This window comes from Montipora capricornis, chromosome 1 (assembly GCF_036669925.1).
Source record: "Montipora capricornis isolate CH-2021 chromosome 1, ASM3666992v2, whole genome shotgun sequence".
In the NCBI taxonomy this organism is placed as follows: Eukaryota; Metazoa; Cnidaria; class Anthozoa; order Scleractinia; family Acroporidae; genus Montipora; species Montipora capricornis.
Window position 1 is genome coordinate 52,293,560 of NC_090883.1, and position 20,075 is coordinate 52,313,634.

Consider the following 20,075-nt stretch of genomic DNA (forward strand, 5'->3'; position numbering starts at 1 on the left):
ATCACATGACCCAATCATTAACTGTAGGAAGACAATATAGCGATATTCACTGTTTATAAACAATTCTTTTGATGTTTAAATTTTGCCAACCACAGGACAAAAGAACCTTTGTCTCGACAGCAAATAGATCTCTGGTTTGCACAATAATGACAATAGGTGACGTAACGGTGAGTATCGCTATACCCATGATCCGCTGGAAATTTGACTGAAGATTTTAAAACCAGTGACTGCGCATGGAAACCACTTAAATCAAAGACAGTCACATCCTAGGAGATCCAGGTGTCGACCGTGGGGGCGCGGGGAAAACAAAACGGGCGAAAAAAAAATGGAGACGAAGATTAGCAAAGCCCGCCTACAGTGCTTTTCTTTGTCGCCATTTTTTTTGCCCGTTTTCTTCTCACCGCGCCCCCACGATCTGCCCCTGGGTCCCCAAGGATTCGACAGTCAATAATGTGGCTTATCTCGGTTTACAGCTACGGGATGCATGTTATGGAATCGAAATTTCCCCACAAACGAGCTTCGAATTTTGTTTTCATCCTCCGGAGTGCGACTTTTGGATTCTTTCAATGTGAAGCGTCAGCCGTCTCCTCGCCCAAACCCGCTAAAAAGGGGCGTATTCTTGGAAATGTATGTTACCATGGAAACAGTAGCGTGTAGTTACTACATGTACTTTAACAGAATCCCGTTTTTTTCAAGTCTAGTCAAAATTTTGCACTATAATTTCAGACACTTCAGTAACCACCTAGTGTTGACGAGAATAACATTAAGTGATCAGTTTTTACGAATAGGGAGCTTACGAAACGAGGACGTCTACGAGGACTTCACTTCAAAATACAAGTTCGCGTTATTCATATCACTACGGACCTATTTCATGTTGTTTCGCGTTAAAAATATGTAGTAACTGTTGAGGAATTAAACTGGTATGAGTGAGTTGGAAGTGTCGAGATAGAGAACCGAAAATTCATCGTCATGTGCTAACGTCCTCCACAGAACCTTGAATTTGGTCATTTCACGTCGTCATTTAGGAGATGACGGCAAAGAAATGTACCAAAATGTGCAGAGCAATTGATTTTGCTCACTAAACCTATTGTTTTATAGCATCGTCGTTGCCATCGGCGTCGTCGTTTCGTAAGCTCCCTAATAAACGAAGAAGAGGCCCTTACCTCGATGACCTGTTCGTGTTGCTGTAGCCTCTGCGTTAACTCACTTCTTTCCTTCGTTACCTCTCCTTCCTTCTCTTTTATCACGTTGAGCAGTTTGCTTTTCTCTTCTCGGAGTTCGCTCTCCACTCTTATCCGCTCCTGAAGACGCTCCTGTAATTCAAATAAGTCCTTTATATATTTCATGACATCGTTCGCCCTGCATGGCTGCTGCATAAGAAAATTGTACGGGAACCCTTCGGGCCTCCAACATTAAAAGTTAGTGGCCCGAGTCATCTTTTCAAGAGTCCAGAATTAATTAATTCCAGCTGGGATAATATTTACAAGAGAGTGAGGATGAATCAAGTAAGGCGCTCGTTCGGGCTACTTGTTCAGAAATTTGGTCGCCCGCGCTCGCAAATAAGGCGCCCCAGGCGACCGGGCGATTCTTAGGCAGAAACCTTGCCCTGTGAGTAAGAGAAAAATATTCTTCAAAAACAACGTGCGCGTGATCACACCTTTTTCTGTTCGTAACGCCTTTTGGAACTCTGATTGTTGCCCGGCTTTCTCTTTGCACCCGAACAAAGTTATGAAATTGATAAATGATGGCATGTGATTCCAGACCTTCCAGCTATCAATAACCCAAAAATAACCTCGTTCCGAAGGATTACCGTCAGAGAGCAGATATATCCTAGGACCGAGTTCTGCTCGATTAGCTCGGATTGGAAACAACTTTTATCATTTCTAGGTAATTTCGAACATCGACAGTGAAGAAATTCGGCGTTTGAATCGGTCCAAACACTCCCATGATCCCTTTAGCGGCGATTTCCGGCTGCGCAACAACAAAATATTGCGTTATGATTAGTCAACGACGAATGCATACATGCAAATACACGACTGTAGGTTACAGAGTGCAAGAGAAGTTAAAGAGTGCAATACGGAAGTTGCTATGGAAACAAAACGGTGGAGTGATTTTGTTGAGCATATAATAAATAAAAGATCATATGAACGTGCTAGTGCAGTTCGTAATTTATGGTCACTCGTGATGTTTTGAATGTTCTCAAATTGCACTCGCCTTTTTGAGAACTTTCAAAACATCACTTGTGCCCATAAACCACGAAATGCACACGCCTTTATACGATTTCCTATACTTATCGCATACTATTCAAACTATGGAAATTTCCACACTGCTTGCGGTCAAGATTGCAATTGGTCCAAGCAACAATCTGTAACCGAGTTCTTTGAGCCGGAAATAGGCCTAAGTGCAGGTTACCTGAAGCCTCTTAACTAGGGAGCTCAAACACGCGCGTTTGAGACGTGGACAGCATCCGGAAGTGAGCTATTTTCCCTGCCAACTTGTCTTCAAACAACCAAGTACACTTCTCAATTAGAGATGATTAGTATAACAATGTGGGAGACACCACTGTCCTGCCACAGATGTTCTCTTCCGGTTGCCGCCCGCGTCGCAAAAACGCGCTGCTTAAAGCTCCCTATTAGCAGTACCACAAACCTGTAACAAGGAGAGCTCTTCCAACGACTCGTAGTTTTCTCTGTCCACTGCCGTCAGTTGTGTCTCCAGTTGTCGCTTGCTGACCTCCAATGCTCGCTCTCGTGTTTCACGCTCGTTCAACTCTGCCCTGAACACCTCTCTTTCTTTCTCAAGTTCTTTCTTGGTCTCTTGAAGTTGATGGCTCAGCTTGAGTTCCACTTGATTTTTCTGTCGCACTAACTCCTGTAGCTGGTTCAGCTTAGATGCCAACTCGGCATGGTCTGTACCATCTGACGACAAAATCATAGCAAATATTAAGCTTTAAGTGCCCCTATTGTCAAGTATTTTTTTCGTTCGGCCTTCGTGTCTTGTCTTCTTACATAGCCGCCTCGCAGGAAGAAAAGAGCGGGGAGACTGAGGAGGAACAATCGCTTACGCAACAGGTTAACTACGTTAGATGCAGTGGGAGGAGGGGCGAAAAACGTAGCCACTAGGCCCTCGGGTCCTAATTTTGCCCCTGCCTAAAGAGCTAAAATCCTGGACTGCTATTAAGTCAAGAACTTGGGTACTTTTGCGGCCCGAAGTCGGCTGCGATTTTGATGAAATAAACAAATTTTGTGAATAAGGGACAAAGTCGCTCGAGACGGTTACGGATTCCACCTCACAACTAACAATTCCAAGAATACAGTACCTTCAGAAAACCCAGTGCTTGGCAGAACTTCCAGAGCCTCAACAGACTCTTGAACAAACTGCGGCTCTTCATGCAAAGCCTGACTGTAAACGGGATTGATGCTCGCCTCCAGTGGGGCAGTCATCCTTTGCTCCAACACCCTGTGAGTATCTGCTAGCACTTGGATCTCATTAAGAAGCCTGTCTCTTTCGCCAGTTACATCGGCGAGGTCCTTATCCAAGTTGGTAATCTTGTTTCTCAAACGCATGTTCTCTTCCTCTTCTTTGGCAATCTTGTAAAGAAGAGCTTCTTGCGTTGAAGCGATTCTCTCTTCGCTTTCTTGTAATAGCCGTTTCTTTAACTGCGATATTTCGCGTTCCTTCTCGACCCTCAATCTAGCGGCGACAACCGTAGGATCTTCTGCGTCAGTCTGTTTTCCGTCGCCTGTCCAAATATAAGGTAGAAATACTGCATTTTACCACCGAAAGAAAGCTTTGTGAGTTTGGTTTCTTCGTCGCTCTACAAATTTATTATTCAGGAAAAGGACAACTCCTACACCAATAGGCCAAGAGCGAAAACTGACACGCGCGAAAACTCACTGTGTTCAAACTTGGATAAGAACAGCATGACTTACGAGAGAAAAGCAGTATAGGTTACATCACAACAATGTCACCTCCACTATCGCTGCGTGCAGGCGATTTTGTGACGTTCTTTTTTTGCCCTTTGTGTTGGTAACGCTATAGCTATTCCTTGTTGCCAAACAAGCACCGAAGCAAGCGCAAGAAGAACGTAAGAAAAAAGGGTCTTCCACTTGCTCCTATTTTCTTTGACTTTTAACTCACTTGCTGTGAGCAAGGGCCAAGATATGTAAACGAGCATGTACTCTTTTCCTTTTATGTACCTGTCTTTCTTTGCGTTTGCCTTAAATGCTGGTTTTCACTAGCGACGGAGTCGGAGTCGGAGTCGGAGTCGTAATCAGAAACGCAGAGCGATACGATCAAGTGACAATCAAACTGTCGGAGTCGGAAGCAGAACACCGATTCCGCTTATGACTCGATCGCTTATGATCCAGTGAAAACTGGATCGTCGGAGTCGGAAGCAGAAGCGAAAGAATAAACCAATCACGATGATCGTTTCCAAGCATTGTGATTGGTTGCTTCTTCCGCTTCTGCTTCCGACTCCGACAATCTAGTTTTCACTGGATCTAAAGTGACGGAGTCATAAGCGGAGTCGGAAGAAAATGGAAACGTTCTGATTCTTCCGACTCCGATTCCGTCGAGCTTATGGCTCCGCTAGCGCTTATGACTTCGATCTTTGATTTTCACTAAGTCTGACTACGACTCCGACTCCGACTCAGTCGCTAGTGAAAACCAGCCTTAAAAAGACCCATGAAAAAAACTATTTCAAGAACACAGGATTACCTGCTTGATGTAGCAGTTCGTCATAGTAGTTCTTTATCTCGCTAACTTCCTGTTGATGCTTCTCCAGGACTTCTTCAATTACACCCATAAACTCCTTCTCTTTGGCATCGACCGCATCGGCTACTTCTTTCTCCAGCCTTTCTTTCTCGTGTTCAACTTGCTCCTTGAGAGTTTGAATCTGTCCCTCGTAACCTTCCCTAAGTCTTGCTACTTCGTGATCTCTCTGATCGGTTGACAATTCCCCAACATGGCCAGAATCGCCACGGGTCGTTAACTCAGCTTCCAATGCTTTTTTATCTTCCTTTAACACGTGAACCTCTTTCTCCATATTTCTTAATGTCTCCATGTGCTCAGCTCGCAGAGCTGCTAATTCACGCTTGTGATCTGCCTCAGCTCCGGACTTGAGCTCTCGCATCTGATCTTCTAAGCCACTAGCGTATTGTGTCAAGTTCTCTCTAAACTCTTCGATTTCTTTGGCGTGTGTAGTTTGCAGGGTCCGATTTTCCGATTCAAGACCCTTGACTTTGTCCAAAAGCTCTTGAATCACCGTTTTGTATTGCGACTCCAGATGCGCTTTAGTTTCAGCAAGATTTTTTTCGTGTCTTGACGATTCACTGCCCAGCTCCAGCACCAACTGTTTTTCAAGCTCAGCCGTTTGTTCTTGTTGCTTCTGCAAATTTTGCTCGTACTGTGCCACATCGCTGTTATGCTCTTCTTCAAAACTCGATAGGTTGTCTTCTAACTCTGCAATTTGTCTATCTTTCTTTTTCAAATCGTTTCGAAGTTCACGGATTTCGCTTGTGCTCGAAGTTTCCAACTCCTTGAACTGCACTTTCATCGCTTCTATGACAGCGTCCTTTTCAGCCGACAAGCGGACCACATTTTCTTGGGAATCGTCTTTCAACTTGCCCATCTCTCGTTCCAATTTATTATTCAATTCGATTTGTTTATCCAACGACTCCCTCAACATATTCACCTCGCTTTCATAGATTTCCTTCAAGTTGTTCAACTGTTGCTGTCCGGTATTATCGACCTCGTCGCCTTTCGCTTCCAACTGGTCACTCATCAACAGCTTTAGATTTTCTAATTCGGCAACATGTTTAGAGTTCAAAGCTTGCATTTCTTCTTCATGCTCCAATTGCAATCTTTGAACTTTACCAGCGTTCATTTTCCGCGATTCTTCAATATTTTGCTTTAGTTCCTCCTTATCCACCTTGTATCTCTCTAGCTCATCTTTGAAGCCTTCAAATTCGCCCTGCAGTTGATCAAGTGTTCCATTCTTCTCCAGGAGCTCTTGATTTGCCTGATTAAGTATTCTGATCTTTTCTTGTAGTTGTTGGTTCAATTCATCGACCATAATCTTGTAATTTTTCTCATCTTTCTCTTTCAAGCCATACAATTCGATAATAACATTGTCTTTTTCCGATACTTCGTTCTGAAGATCATGAATCAATGCTTTGGTATCTAAAAGTTCTTTGGAGGCCTTTTCCATCTCTGACTGCTGTGTCTTTAAACTAGAGTCACTCTAAAAAAAGGAAAGGAAAGGAACTTTATTAAAGTGCATGTCTAGTCGTTCTAGCGCTGGAGCACTAACTGGAGACACTGTAAACTGAAATTTGCAATGAAAGCAAATCAAGTCAAATATTGGTTTTTGAGGAGAGGGGAAACCGGAGTACATGTACCCGGAGAAAAACCTCTCGGTGCAGAGTAGAGAACCAACAAACTCAACCCACATATGACGCCGAGTCTGGGAATCAAACCCATTGGTGGGAGGCGAGTGCTCTCACCACTGCGCCATTCCTGCACCCCACCCTCTAAAAACACGAAGCAGAAGGAAAACACTGCATGAACGAGAGACTTGGAAAGGGTTGGCATACTGTTAAGAGCCCTAACCTTTTACCAATAGGGACCTTCAGATCTTCGACGGCAACGAAAACGTCACCTCAAAGTATAACAATGTTAGCGAATTATCCTAAAAATAAATTGGTAGGGGCAGCTTCTGGGCGAAAAGAAACCAATGAAACTAAGGGCGAAGGAAACTAATATAACGACAAGGTAATATGAAATAAGACACGAAACATACACGAAAACCATTGGGCATGTGTACTGGGGCTCATCGAGTGAAAATCGACTCTTATCCTGGTATACATGTATTTAAGGCACAAGCATCCCAATGTCAAGAATAGTAAGCTGCTCACTGGCAAAATTAATGTGAAAGTGACACAAACCTCTAACAGTTGTTGCTGCAATATCTTGATTTGTTCAGTCAATTCCTCTGTCTGCAGCTCAGCCTCTTGCTTAGCGTTTCTCTGGTCACTTTCATGTTCAGCTAGCTTTCCCATCAATGCTCTAACTGTCTCGTCCCTATTTTCCACTGCTCCTTGAAGCTCCAGCAGACTGTCCTGAGATCCACTTAGCCTTTCAGCAATTTCCTCTGACTGGGTGCGGTAAAACGAAACCTAGGTTTACACAAAAAAATTACTATAATTATGCGAACTCTGATTAAAACTTGTTTTGTACCAGTGACAAGTTAGTCCTGGTTTAATCCCGTTCTTGCCTACACTTTTTCAAGATTCTTTACAAAACCTGCTAAAGCAATCTTTCGTGAAGAAAATCGTTTCATTTCTGCCAGTTGCAATATACATAACTTTCATTATATTCCCTAACTTCAAGCTACAATTTTTCTCAACCAGTTAAACCAATTTTTCCATTCCCTTTCCAAGAAAGTTCATGCATCTAGAGGAACTACGTGTATCTTGGAAAGTGTGCAATGCTTCATTCAAACCCTTTAAAGCAAATACATGTACATGTACTTATTAACGCAAACCAGTCTTGTTCCTGTCCAAAAAGTGGAAAAACTTTGTTGTAATTTTATCTGTGACTGTGCAAGGAAGCGGTTAAGTCTGCTACGAGCCTAGAAGGCTCATCAGGTCGGTGCTCATCTCCGGTTACTGTAGCATGAAGCAACTAGGAGTGCTTCTACTCCACCGTGGATGGGAGCTAGTCCATCGCAGGGTTACCCCAGCATTAAATTTGCTGGTACCCATTTATACACCGGGGTGGAGAGAGGCACTATGAGAGTAAAGTGTTTTGCCCAAGAACACAACACAATGTCCTCGGCCAGGACCCGAACCCGCACCACTCAATCCGGTGTTGAGCGCACTAACCATGAGGACACCGCGCCTCCCATCCAAGGAAGAGAAAATTAATGGGTTTAATACCAGGTTGATGTCACTGACTTCTTTGCATCAATTGGGAAAGTTCTTTGAAAACAACACTGAAATGTAATTTGTGACATCAAACCGGTATTGAAACCAGTCCTCATCATTGATCAAACTACCGTTTGACACTTTTCCTTTCTTTTAAAGTGAATACAGAGTGGGTTTTCCACCAAAAGGTTGTAAAAACAACAAAGCATAATTTTCTTTGGAACAATTCCGGAGAATAAGTAAAGTTGAAAAGTTGGTTAACATGATGGGCACTTTACCCTGCGACACACTTTACTGTGGCCACCTAACAAAGTTCTTGAAAACTTATACGCCAATGGGGATGTGCGAATTTGATTTTCAGTCACCCCTCCTTGCAAAGTTCACATGGTTGTACCGTTAAATGGGTTGCTTGAGTTGACATACTTACATGTACATGTACTGTAATTGCCAAATGTGAAAGTTTGTAGGGTGGCCACGGTAAGGCGCGTCGCACTTTAAAATGTCCTACATGTACACGGACACGTAGCATCTGAAAAACACTTACATCATTTTCTACTTGTGAAAGCTGTGATTTCATCACTTCATTATTTTTTCTTAAGTCCTTTAATTCTTCTTCCTTCTCTGCAAACTGATCCATCACCTGCATCAGTTTTTCATCCCTTTCTCTCATCACAGTGTCCAACTCATTCTGCTTGTTCATCAACTGTTCTGACATCTGAGCTAAACTAGACTGGCTGTGCAAGAGCTGTCCTTGCATCACTTCATATTCATTGCTGAGTTGCTCCACTGTCTGTTGCTTGATTTTTAAATTTTCTCGCAGGTTTTCCATAAGGGATGACTCTGACTGTGAATTATCTTCAAACCTATCGACCTCTTCTTTAAGTATGGTGACTTCCTGTTGAAGCTTCTTAGTCTCAGCTCTACTTTTTTCAAGTTCACTCTGCAACTCATCAACTTGCTTTGCTTCTTCTGTCTTATCATCCAGATCTCTATGTAGATTCTCGACTTGTGCTTTCATGTCTTGCAGAAGTCTCTTTCCTTCACTAGCATCCTCAAGTTTAATCTGCAGCTCTTCCTTTTCTTTACTGAGTTGCTGCACAGTCTCCTGTTTGATTCTGAGATTTTCTTTCAAGTTTTCTATTTGAGAAGACTCTGACAATGAGTTGTCTTCTGCAATCTCAAGCTGGTGCTTCAGAAATGAGACTTGCTGCTCCAACTCTTTAGTCTGCTCACTACCTCGCTCAAGCTCGGTTTGCACAGCTTGCAGCTTTGCGAGCTGTGCATCCTTTGCAGACAACTCATCATTGAGTAGTTGAAGCTTCCCATAACTTTCTTCAAGCAGCTCTTTAAGATCTGCCGACTCAAACATACTTATCTGCTGCTTGAGCTCTTCGTTCTCTTTGTTCAACTGCTCCATTGTTTCCTGTTTGAGTCTCAGATTTTCCCTAAGATTCTCAACTTCAGAGTTGTCCTCCATGGACTGATCGGCCATACTCAGATTTGCTAGCTGTGCCTCCAGCATGGAACACTGCCTTCTACTTTCCTCAAGTTCATTTCGAACATTTTGCAAACTCCCAAGTCTTTCTTCAAGTTGAGCTTTCAACTGCTGCAGGTTTCCAATCTCACTTTCCTTTTCCCATAACATCTTTGAGAGTTCATCCACTTTGTGAGAGTTCCCCTTGGCTCCTTCCTCTGTACTTGATGCCTGTAACCTCGAACTCAGCAGTTCATTTTCCCTCTGGAGTTCCTCTAAAGCTCTCTCTTTTGCTGCTACAACCTCTTTTAAATTGTTGAACTCAAAGACATCAGGTGGCAGAGCATCAACTTGTGTACCAGACAACTGCTTTCTTAGGTTTGAAATTTCAGCTTGAAGTTGTGCATTGGTTTTGCTCAACTCATCCAAAGCCTGTTGCTTCCTTTGTAACTCTTCCCCTTGTGTACCACCTGATGCCCCCTTGCTTTGGTCACTTTGTTCCACCTTTGCTCTCAGATCTTGGTTTTCTTTATTAATATCTTGCAAGATGGATTGCTTCAACTGTAGGCTTTCCTTCATCTCTTCAACTTGTCGACTGAGTTCTTTGATTACTGATGCACCAGACTGATCCTGTAACATCAACTCGAGCCTGCCCTTCAAGTCCGCATTTTCACGGCTGATTTGTTTCAGTGCTGTTTTCTTGGCAGCCAGTTCTTCCTCTAGTTCCTGTGTTCTGTTCTTTAACTCATTTCTTTCGATGTTGGCAATATCAAAGCTATCGAGGCCACCTTCCTACAAAGACAAAAAGTGAACTACAATATTATTTTTTAATATCAGAGCTAGGCACCTAACCCAAAAAAGTTAGGAAAATGTAAGGAATTCACTGGTAATAACCACAGATTGACCACTTTACATTCCCCTTTGTAGGAACACTTTAAAACATAATCATTCCACAAAACAAAAAAACTCATTTTGCAAGAGAGATACTGTACATGTACAATATGAGTAACCCTTTAAAGATTTTTTATTGTCTAATGCCAGCCATGGGGGATGGGGGCTTTTTGCTTCTGTTTGCATTAATGAATATGAACACGCAACAATCCTCACATTAATGTTTGTGGTCTTGTTCACCCGTATAACCTTGAGGGCACTTGGAGTAGCCCTGGTCAGCAAATGGTTATCTCCTTGGTTATTATAATCTTGCAAGGCAAATAGTAAGCACTACATTCAGTCATTGTAGTGTACATATCTCACTAGCTCCCAATATTAATTATTTTTTAAGGATAAAAAGGTGAGTTTCAGCTATCGCAAATTGCCATCTGGCTACTGAAAAGTTACTACATTTGGTCGGCAAAAAATATTATCATCATCCACATAAAAGATTCAATTTTGGACCCTTGATAATAGCTATTATTTCTTATCCTTTTGATTTGATTCTAGAGCCTACCAGCGTGGTTTTTTAAAACAATGAAAATAGCCCTTTCTTGCAATTTTGCAATCAAGTGTTAATCACAAAGCACCTTGCTTGGGGCTAGTGGATTTTGCAATCAAACTGACTGTTACTAGCCGATGGGCAAGTGAAGCGTTCTTTGGAAATTCGAATTTTGGGATTACTGTTCTTAACACACTTTTTTTACCTTCAAAGTAAATTTATGTGAACAAAAGGTCTCTTTTTCAGGATGATTTCACAAAGTGAAATCTGTTCAAACAAGTGTCATTACATTTCACGTCAAACCATGACCTAGACCGCACAATCTTGAAGTATTAACAAAATATTAAAACATACCAATTGAGAATTCTTTTACATAAAGCTAGCTTGCATGCTTTTAGAATTACACGCTTTCAGCAAATGTGAATGGCATGATTTACCTTAGTTTGCCTTTTTCCTTCTAATCATTAAATACATGTAGATCCAACAGAAAAATATCTCCCATTTACAACAACAAATGAATGCAAATATTGCCACATTTAATTGCACAAGAAGCTGAAAGGCAGATGGCAAAAGTTCAATTTGGGAAAATGAGGTTCTGAACTTATCAAATAAAAATAAAGCCTTAAGGAGCTAATTAATTCAGTAATAATCATTAATAATAAACAAGTAAAATATAATTAATAGATACAATGTAAATACTACTGCTTGTGAAGTTTTTTGGGGGCTAGTAAAAATGATTATTGGACTAGAAGATGGTAGCCACAGCTTGCCCAAAGGAAGCTGTAATGCTGACTTTCTTTGCACCCTCAATTCCATGGATACTACAAATATAACAGCTCCGATTTTCCTGTCTACTGAGAAACATGAACTGCTAAATGCAGTTTGGCATGAAAAACAAGGCCATAAAATACCCAAAGGGTCAAAAAACTCCTTATGCTGTTGTGACAACTGGAGCATTTTGTGAAAGACTGCTACATGCATGTATATATATGCAAATATTTTGAAAAGTCAATGCAAAATATTGACAGGTGGTGACCCTCTTAAAATACTTTGACAATAATTCATCTTTTATATCATCCAAAATCAACATCTTAATACCATGAATAAATAGTAGAAAGCTTGTTTTGCAAAAGTTACAGTATAAGACCACTTGATAATGTCTGGAGAAAGAGAAACTCTGTCTAAGAGGAATGGCATTCTTTTTAAATAATGCCCCAAGAATGGATCAGAAAACAGCAATAATTTTACAAGTAATATGACATTTAAATGTGCTGATTATCATCTTTTTTGACAAACAAAATATTTGGGTCTCGAGCGAAAGATCAAATAAACAGACAAGGAAAAAATAATACTTCAGAGAAATTTGCAAGGGAGATTAGATAGACATTTGATTCAGAACTCAGGTGTTTACAAGCATTTAATTTATTTAACCTAGAAATTATGAATAAACCATAGAAAGCCAATGCCTGCGTAAATGCGTGTTCCATTAATTAATAAACAAAGCCGTCAAAACAACGCAAAGTCATAAAGTTACGCCCTCAGCTGTGTCGGAGAATACAATGTACATACAACGAAATTGTTCCCAAACCTCAGAATATTCCTCTCCGCTGGTGTACTCGCTCCCACTGATATAGCTTCCTGATTGCGAATTTTGCTCTTGTTCAGCCTACAACACAACGAAAGCGTAGTGAATTATATCCTCTGTGTTAAATATTTTATGAAGTGAAGCTCCTTGACAACAAACGGCGTCCTCTGTCGTTACGCCATTCGTATGTATCACGAAACTATGAATCAGCACGCAAAGCGATTTCAGACAGAAACGACTCCCTTACATTGACGAAACCTTGCCTGCACTGGATTTCAAGTGTCAGTGACTAAGAAAATCTTTCCTTAGAGTAAAAAATCAATAGTTTCACGAAACTTTAAATGTGCCGAGAGACTGCCAATATGAAAACAATGAACTATGAAAGTGACAAGATATCCCGATTTCCAGGTTGAATTTGGGGTCAAATTGTAGTCTATTAGCAAACTTGTAATATCAATTCTTCAACGCTGAAACAAAATTTACCTTTAATCCATACCATAATGAATCTTAAGTTTATGACTTTCTCCACCACACGGCAGGGAAAACCAGAATGTGTGCAGTGTGTCAACATTGATGCGTAGAGACTATCAATATCATTATTGCGAACATACTTGTAAGTTAATCTCATGATCGATTTCAATTTCACTCAAGATTTATTGTGATATACCCTCCTCAGCACCTCCACACAAAACCATCTCCTTCAAGCGTGGAATGAAACCCAGTAAACAGCGTTTCCATGCCTAGTATTTTTCCACGCCGAAATTACCCCGGACTCTGAAAGTTTTGAACATCGTAAAAAGCAAGCCGTGAATCAAATCAAGCTCAAGTGCTCCGAAATACATGTAAACTCACATCAAATGGAATCGGTGATCCAACTTCCGATGCAATTGATGGAGCATCCCTATCAGTATCTGCTTGGCTTAATTCTTCCAACTCAACATCCTCGCCCTCTCCTTTGACAACTTTTTCCTCCTCAGCTGCCGCGGCTTCAAGGTTTGCCTTTGCACCGCGATCTTGCGGCGTACTTGATCTTCGTCGCCGCTCTTTAGCTCCTGGAGAGGGGCTCTGCCCAGATCCGCTTGTGGAAGATGTCCCTTTTTTCTTCTTCTTCTTCGTCCCTGTTCCTGATTTCTTCTTTTGGAACATCTTAAGCTGCAAGACCAAGAACAACAACAACAGACCATCGATGCAACGCGCAATTGTCGTCTACTTTGTAAAGTTGCACGAACTTCGCGCTCTCAGCCACGTCATATAATTCTTACATGCTTCAATTCTCACCTTCTCTTTTCCTGCCTCCAGCTTTCTCTGTCTTTCGGACTCGTCGCTTTCCATGCTGAAGCTGTTCGGTCTTTCTTTCGCTTAACAACAGGTTGCTAGGTAGGTATCATCTCTGCTTTTCCATCTGCGTCCTCCAACTCAACCGCCATTTTTAAGAGATGAGAGTCATCGTTCCATCGTAATATCTATCACGTGACTACAAACAGCTTTTCGGTACCTTTCGGAAACCTCCGGCAAGAACGGAAATTTCCGAGCACAACCAGAAGGATCTGGGATTTAGAATGACAAAGCGTGGCGAACTATGGGTAACAAAAAGAGGAAGAAATCCAAAATGGCGAATGAACTTGAGGTCGCTGAAGAATTAGCGAGTTCTTCGCCAGAGCAAGGGATGGAGTTGCTGTCCTCGATAGGTAACGTACATCTTTGACTTGCCTTACTTTTCTCAGTCTTTGTTTTTTTTAGTGTTCAAAATTCCGATTATGAGGTTAAATTTCAAGTTTTTAATTTGCGGCAGTGAAACGTAACTTTGAGACTGGCGACGAAGAAGGAATAAAGATGAAAGAACAAGCCATCCTCAGTCTTGGGAAAATGCTTTCAAAGCACGGCAAAGCTGAAGGTATTATAATGACAAGGAACAATTACGTCGCGTACTTTATATACTTTAAAGATCATTGCGACATTATTTTTAAGGTTCCGATCCTTCAGAGTCTGACAGTTGAGTGATCATTGCAGAAATAATACATCCATCGGTGGCAATGATGTTGATTATCTAACTTAAATGGATGTTCATAAGTAGTGGTTTGCATCTGAGTGATGTCATGATATGGACGCCGTGTTGGTGCACAGAACAATGCAGTAAACTGTCTTTTGACTCTATTATTATGCATTCCTATTGTTTTGTACACCAACAACATGCTGGATGCAAACCTAGAAGTGGTGCACAAAGGAGAGGGGTCACATGCACCCCAAGATTTTCCCTTGTTTTACCTGTATTCTTTGATTGCACCAGATGCCATGTTGGTGGAAAGAGAAATAGTGAAAAAGTCTTTTGGGAATTGGAGTCTATTATTATGCCAAACTTGAGCTACATTAATTTTTCTATTGTTTTGGCACCAACATGGCAGTCTTATCACTTGAGTGCAATCAAAGAATCTGTATCCTATTTTTCTTAAATTGTGCTTTGACAGAGCTTGGAGGCCTTATAAAGTACATCAGACCCTTCCTGAAAACAGTATCAAAAGCGAAAGCTGCTAAGCTGGTCAGGAACTTGGTTGACGTATTCTTAGACATGGAAGCCTCAACTGGGATGGAGGTATGTAAACACTGCAACACAATTTCATGTTGTTTTCTGTTTTCTCATCATCGTCGTCATCATCTTCACTATGATCATGGCTCTTTTAATCATTTGCAGGTTGAACTCTGTAATGAGTGTATTGAGTGGGCCATGCAAGAGAAAAGGACATTTTTAAGGCAAGCTCTTGAGGTAATGTAATTAGCAGAAAGTATTAGTGCCTTCAAGGAACCGCATTTTTTATACAAGAAGCAATCAGTAATGTTGTGTTTTTGTTGATTGTCTTACAATGTCTCAGGCAAGATTGGTGGGATTATATCTTGATACCAAGGACTACACAAAAGCTTTACAGATAGGTGGGTGTCTGTTCTATTTATACATGTAGTTCTTTTAACAACCAGGGTCCTCCAAAGTCGTGTGGGTGATTCCTTTAAAATTTTTGTGATCTTTGTCATTCGAAAGGTTCAAAACTCTTAAAGGAGCTTAAAAAGCTGGATGACAAGGCTTTACTCGTAGAAGTGCAGTTACTGGAAAGCAAAGTGTACCATAATCTGAGCAACATTCCCAAATCCAGGTTAGGAAAAAGTTTAAATGGAATTCATTACAAGTTAGTACATATACATCTCTGCCTGGGAAAGTGAGCAAAGCTCCTTCAGTGTACGTACTTTGTTGTACCGGCAAGCAACAGTACTCAGTTGCACCATTCATCATTTTAAAATCAACAGTCAACTTTGTGGCTTTAAATAAAGAGCACACTGGATGGTCACCCAGCCAGACCAATAGTCAAGGTCTGGAAAGAAAGAAAAAGAAGAAAAAGTTCTACCTTTGTAATCTCCATCAAAATGATAGGCCTTTTAAAGTGCTACTATGATAAAAAAAAATTCACTTCTCTTTTTCCTTCAGATTTTGAAAGCCTGTTTGCTTGACACCTGACTGGCAAAATCTTGAGCTTCGAATTTTATCCAAAGGCTGTTTCCTTTCAGTGCAAGTTTAGCATTTCACGGTCCGCCATTATTCCTGTTCAAAACTGACCGATTGGACCTCAGAGAATTGGATTGAGAATAAGATGATGTCAAAGACTCACTTGCTTAAAATTTGCAGTGTGTAAACACAGCTTATTATGTACATGCAAAACACAAGTTTAAAAGTTTGAAAACTCGAAACTCCCATGCTGCGTATTAATTTAAGTGCATGCACACCCATTGTATTTTCAAACTAGTGAGTCTTTGACGTCATCTTATCCTCGATCCAGCTCTCTCAAGATTTTAAAGTTTAAATAGTAATAATTTTATTAATGGTGGACCATTAATTAGGAAATTTGCAGTCAAAGTAAACAGGTGTCTTTTTGAAATGAAGGCTTAAAACTTTGGTCACTTAGTGTTCAGTTAACATTATAGTTTAGAAAAACCAAAAGATTTTTGGTCATAGTACATGTACAGTGTAGTACTTCAATCTTAAAATACTGCTTCAAGGATGGAATACCGTCTCACAACCATGTTGATAAAAGGGATAGAAGACATTTAAGAACCCACAAACTTGCAATTGGTGTTTCAAAACATATTATGGTGTATTGGGGTTTCCAATAAGAATTTGGGAAGGCAGCAAAACTCAAGGTGCAGATAGGGAAGAGAAGGGATTTCAAGAACCAAAGGTACATGTACATGCTTGTAGAGAGATTGGTAGGTATGCTTCTCAGGGAAATGTTTGAAATAAGGGTTCTTAGAATGCATTTCCTGCATTGTGGAGCAAGATTCATTTGCCTTTTTATGTCCTGGTACTGTACAAACCTTGGCCAATAGGTGTATGGCATGTTTCTCAACGTTATTGCATGCTCGTGTTTTTTACAGAATTACTTGATCAACCGGAAAAGTTGTAGTTGTATGGCAAACGCTACTGAATATTGCTGAAAATGTGAGCCTACTCGTTTGTCCAGGCCAAAATCTTTCAGTAAAGTGATTTAAAATTGTTCAATCTTGCAAAAAAAAAGTAAGCAAATTCGACCGCTACATCATCACCTCACACTCTGTGTCTGGCTCCAATGCAGTTTTCACGTCATTTATATACAAATACTACAACTTCTACTATCCAACTTTTTTTCCTCCTGAAAATATGTTTTCAATGTACCTATTATGTGTACATAACACCATTAAAAAGAGGGGGTCACCGTGCTCGTTCAGTAGAAAATAGGCATTCCTTGACAGATTAAGCTTGGCGTCATTGAAAATCTGCCATTTTATCAATGTGCGCGTGCCAATGATGCAAGAAATTATGCACAGTAGGGTTGCACAATGCAAAACCAGGCATATGATGCAAGAAATTATGCACAGTAGGGTTTCACAATGCAAAACCAGGCAATCACCTTAAAACAGTTTTTTATCTATTAAAAATGGTGTCACTGAATTGAGTCTACTGTACATGTATATTGGGTTAAGGTGTTCTTGCTAATTTGAATTGTATTTGTTGTAAATGCTGTGCAGGGCTGCCTTAACTTCAGCGAGAACAACAGCAAATGGAATTTATTGCCCTCCTAAACTGCAAGCCTCCTTAGATCAACAATCAGGTAAAGATAAATTTTTAACTTTGTACTGATTACATTCTTTGGTGATCATTTTTATGATGTACAGTGCAGGGCTAAAACTCACCTCCAGTACTTGGTGGCCAACCGGACCGCTTTCCTTGTTTTCATTTCCATTACATGTACTTAGAATTGAATTTAGATGAATGCATGCCTTGTGGATTTTAAGAATTAAGGGTTTTAACGTAAAAAAAAACAACTCAGACAATGTCAAGTTTTGCCTTCGCAAAATAATTATTAGTATGACTCATATGTCAACAAAACAATGTGTTTTCAGTTTACACTGTACTTAGGTAAGTACCCACACTGTTCTCCAGATACCATGACATTGACAATGAAATTTACTGTATCTGCACTTTGTTTATTCAAGACTATTTCAAGGCATTCTTGTTTGCAGTTACATGGTATCATTTCTTACTGGTATTTGTGGATTAACCTAACTTTGTACTGATTACATTCTTTGGTGGAACCAACTCTTTGTCAAATTCACTATCATAATCTTCCATCTCAGAATCTCTTTCATGATAATCCTCATCATCATTATCATCTGTGCAACAAATAAGTTCAGTGGCACAATTTTCCTCCACTGGCAATAAGACAGCTAAAGAGAAGCTTTCCTCTGATGAGTTTGGTGTTGTTGCCATTGTAACTGTTGAAACCACAGCTGAGAGTGTACATGTAGTACTTGGTAGATTTAGCAGGTACTGGGGATGGGACTGTTAGGCAAATAATAACCATGCAATGTGATTCATTGAATAGGATCATGTGACACTGCTGGGGGTTACATGTGCTTCTTGTAAATACTGTTTTTTTTTTTTTTGTATCTTGTACCTTTGTGAGTTCAGATTAAAGATGGATTGTAATTAGCAGAGATGTATCCAGAGTGCGTCATTGCATCCTGGGATGCACTCGTTTTCCTTTTGGACGCATAGAATATTGAACAAAGGGTCCAATTGGACGCAGAAAAAAAGGAAATGTTTATGCAAATTATTAACGCCAGGAAAAACATGCGAACGGCGTATTTCACAAGGAAATTGAACATTCCCATTTCTCACAATGGAGAAAATGTTGTGTGACATGATGAGAGCTGTTTTTTAGGTGAGACAATCGGTCATACTTTCATTCTCGTTCCCAGAGCTGCGATCCTCTTGGCCAGCGAGGCGCTGGCCAAGAGGATCGCAGCTCTGGGAACGAGAATGCCATACTTTCCATCTACCGACAGTGATAATAAAACATTTCTGTCAAAATTCATTTTGTCGCATGCTTTTCAAGCAAATCTCAAGCGTTACATTTTTGTTTTGTGTGACCCTGTTGATATTAATTCCAGGCCCGCACATGTCGTCTCGGTTCTTGTTTTGCACGTAACTTGTCTGTTTTGCAAACTATGCAACTTTTTCGGAGTTAGTGTTAAATTAACGTGTTGAACACGAAACTTGAATGTATTCAATCGCTTGATTATTAACATTGGCCATGGCAAAGTCATGGACTTACGGGCCGACGATGAAGTGTGTATCGATCGGCTATATTTGTGTACTCTTTTGTTCCTAAATTACCTCTCAAGTGTTGTTAAAATAAATGATGCTCTTTTACGGAAAATTGAGATTCTCAATCAGTTCTCTTTTTTTGCTGTGGAGATCTAGATCATTTATCAATTGGAGCCAACAGTTCTACAGCATACGGATTCCTCGAGACGTTTTCAGATGTGATCGATGGAGCTTTGAAAGCCCATACATTTTGATTGATCAGGGGCACCCAATGAGAATATAGTTCAAAACCACTTAAACATAGCATTGTTTACCGTATTTAGTATTTAAGTAATGATCTGTGTAAGATGGATAGCAATTTCCTTTGTTATGCGGCAACGGGGCTTTCCCCACGTAGGAATGTTATCATTTTTACACAGAGAATGCATAAACCGTTAACGCAATAAAATTTATTTACAGCCCACTTTGAAAGGGTGCTTTTTTGTGTTAAAAGATTTTGACCAATCACAAGAGTTGAAAACAAAAGCCAGACAAACAAAAGTTTACAATTTTACATGTTCCCCACATACGATTTCTGTGGAATTCATTTAAACTGAGACCAGATGAAAGATGGAAGATGGTTGGAAAGTAAGGATGAATATAATACTGCTTTTATGAAGTTTTGTTAACTTTTGCTGTTTAAGCCAATCAGAAGTAAGTACAGACAATAGAAAAGTTATCACCTTTTTGCATACCAATTGAATTCCAACATGTTCGTTGCCCTAGTTGCTATCGTTCTTATCTGGACCGTTTCTTAAACTGTAGATATAGGCATATTTTTATCCCCTACAAATTTTTCATCTGTTCGGATTTCCTAGCTGAAAGTCTAGTGGTCAGAAAATTATAGGGATGAAAACTTTTTTGACCTTTTTAAGGTAAAAATCCGTTAAAAATGGGCAATTATACCATTTTTTAGAAGTTCAAAATCCTAGGACAGGCAGGCAAGCAATAAATTTTACAACAAATGTTCCGAAAATTCTAGATCTCAA

At 40.3% G+C, this 20,075-nt stretch overlaps 2 protein-coding genes across 2 annotated transcripts in view; one reads left to right on the plus strand and one right to left on the minus strand.

Moving 5' to 3' along the window:
* Positions 1-13,836, minus strand: part of LOC138048170 (A-kinase anchor protein 9-like) — an 84,073-nt gene extending 70,237 nt beyond the window's left edge. The window contains exons 1-9 of the mRNA XM_068894591.1: positions 13,698-13,836; positions 13,272-13,571; positions 12,423-12,500; positions 8,473-10,194; positions 6,948-7,178; positions 4,720-6,244; positions 3,320-3,742; positions 2,650-2,918; positions 1,164-1,313 (exon numbers count right to left, since the gene is read on the minus strand). Of these exons, the coding sequence (XP_068750692.1) occupies positions 1,164-1,313; positions 2,650-2,918; positions 3,320-3,742; positions 4,720-6,244; positions 6,948-7,178; positions 8,473-10,194; positions 12,423-12,500; positions 13,272-13,571; positions 13,698-13,751 (4,752 nt within the window). The 5' untranslated portion in view covers positions 13,752-13,836. The remainder of the gene's footprint in view (positions 1-1,163; positions 1,314-2,649; positions 2,919-3,319; positions 3,743-4,719; positions 6,245-6,947; positions 7,179-8,472; positions 10,195-12,422; positions 12,501-13,271; positions 13,572-13,697) is intronic.
* Positions 13,837-13,885: 49 nt separating this feature from the next.
* Positions 13,886-20,075, plus strand: part of LOC138048186 (26S proteasome non-ATPase regulatory subunit 11-like) — a 20,173-nt gene continuing 13,983 nt past the window's right edge. Inside the window, exons 1-7 of the mRNA XM_068894592.1 lie at positions 13,886-14,107; positions 14,212-14,313; positions 14,885-15,009; positions 15,109-15,180; positions 15,287-15,344; positions 15,451-15,562; positions 17,466-17,548. Of these exons, the coding sequence (XP_068750693.1) occupies positions 13,999-14,107; positions 14,212-14,313; positions 14,885-15,009; positions 15,109-15,180; positions 15,287-15,344; positions 15,451-15,562; positions 17,466-17,548 (661 nt within the window). The 5' untranslated portion in view covers positions 13,886-13,998. The remainder of the gene's footprint in view (positions 14,108-14,211; positions 14,314-14,884; positions 15,010-15,108; positions 15,181-15,286; positions 15,345-15,450; positions 15,563-17,465; positions 17,549-20,075) is intronic.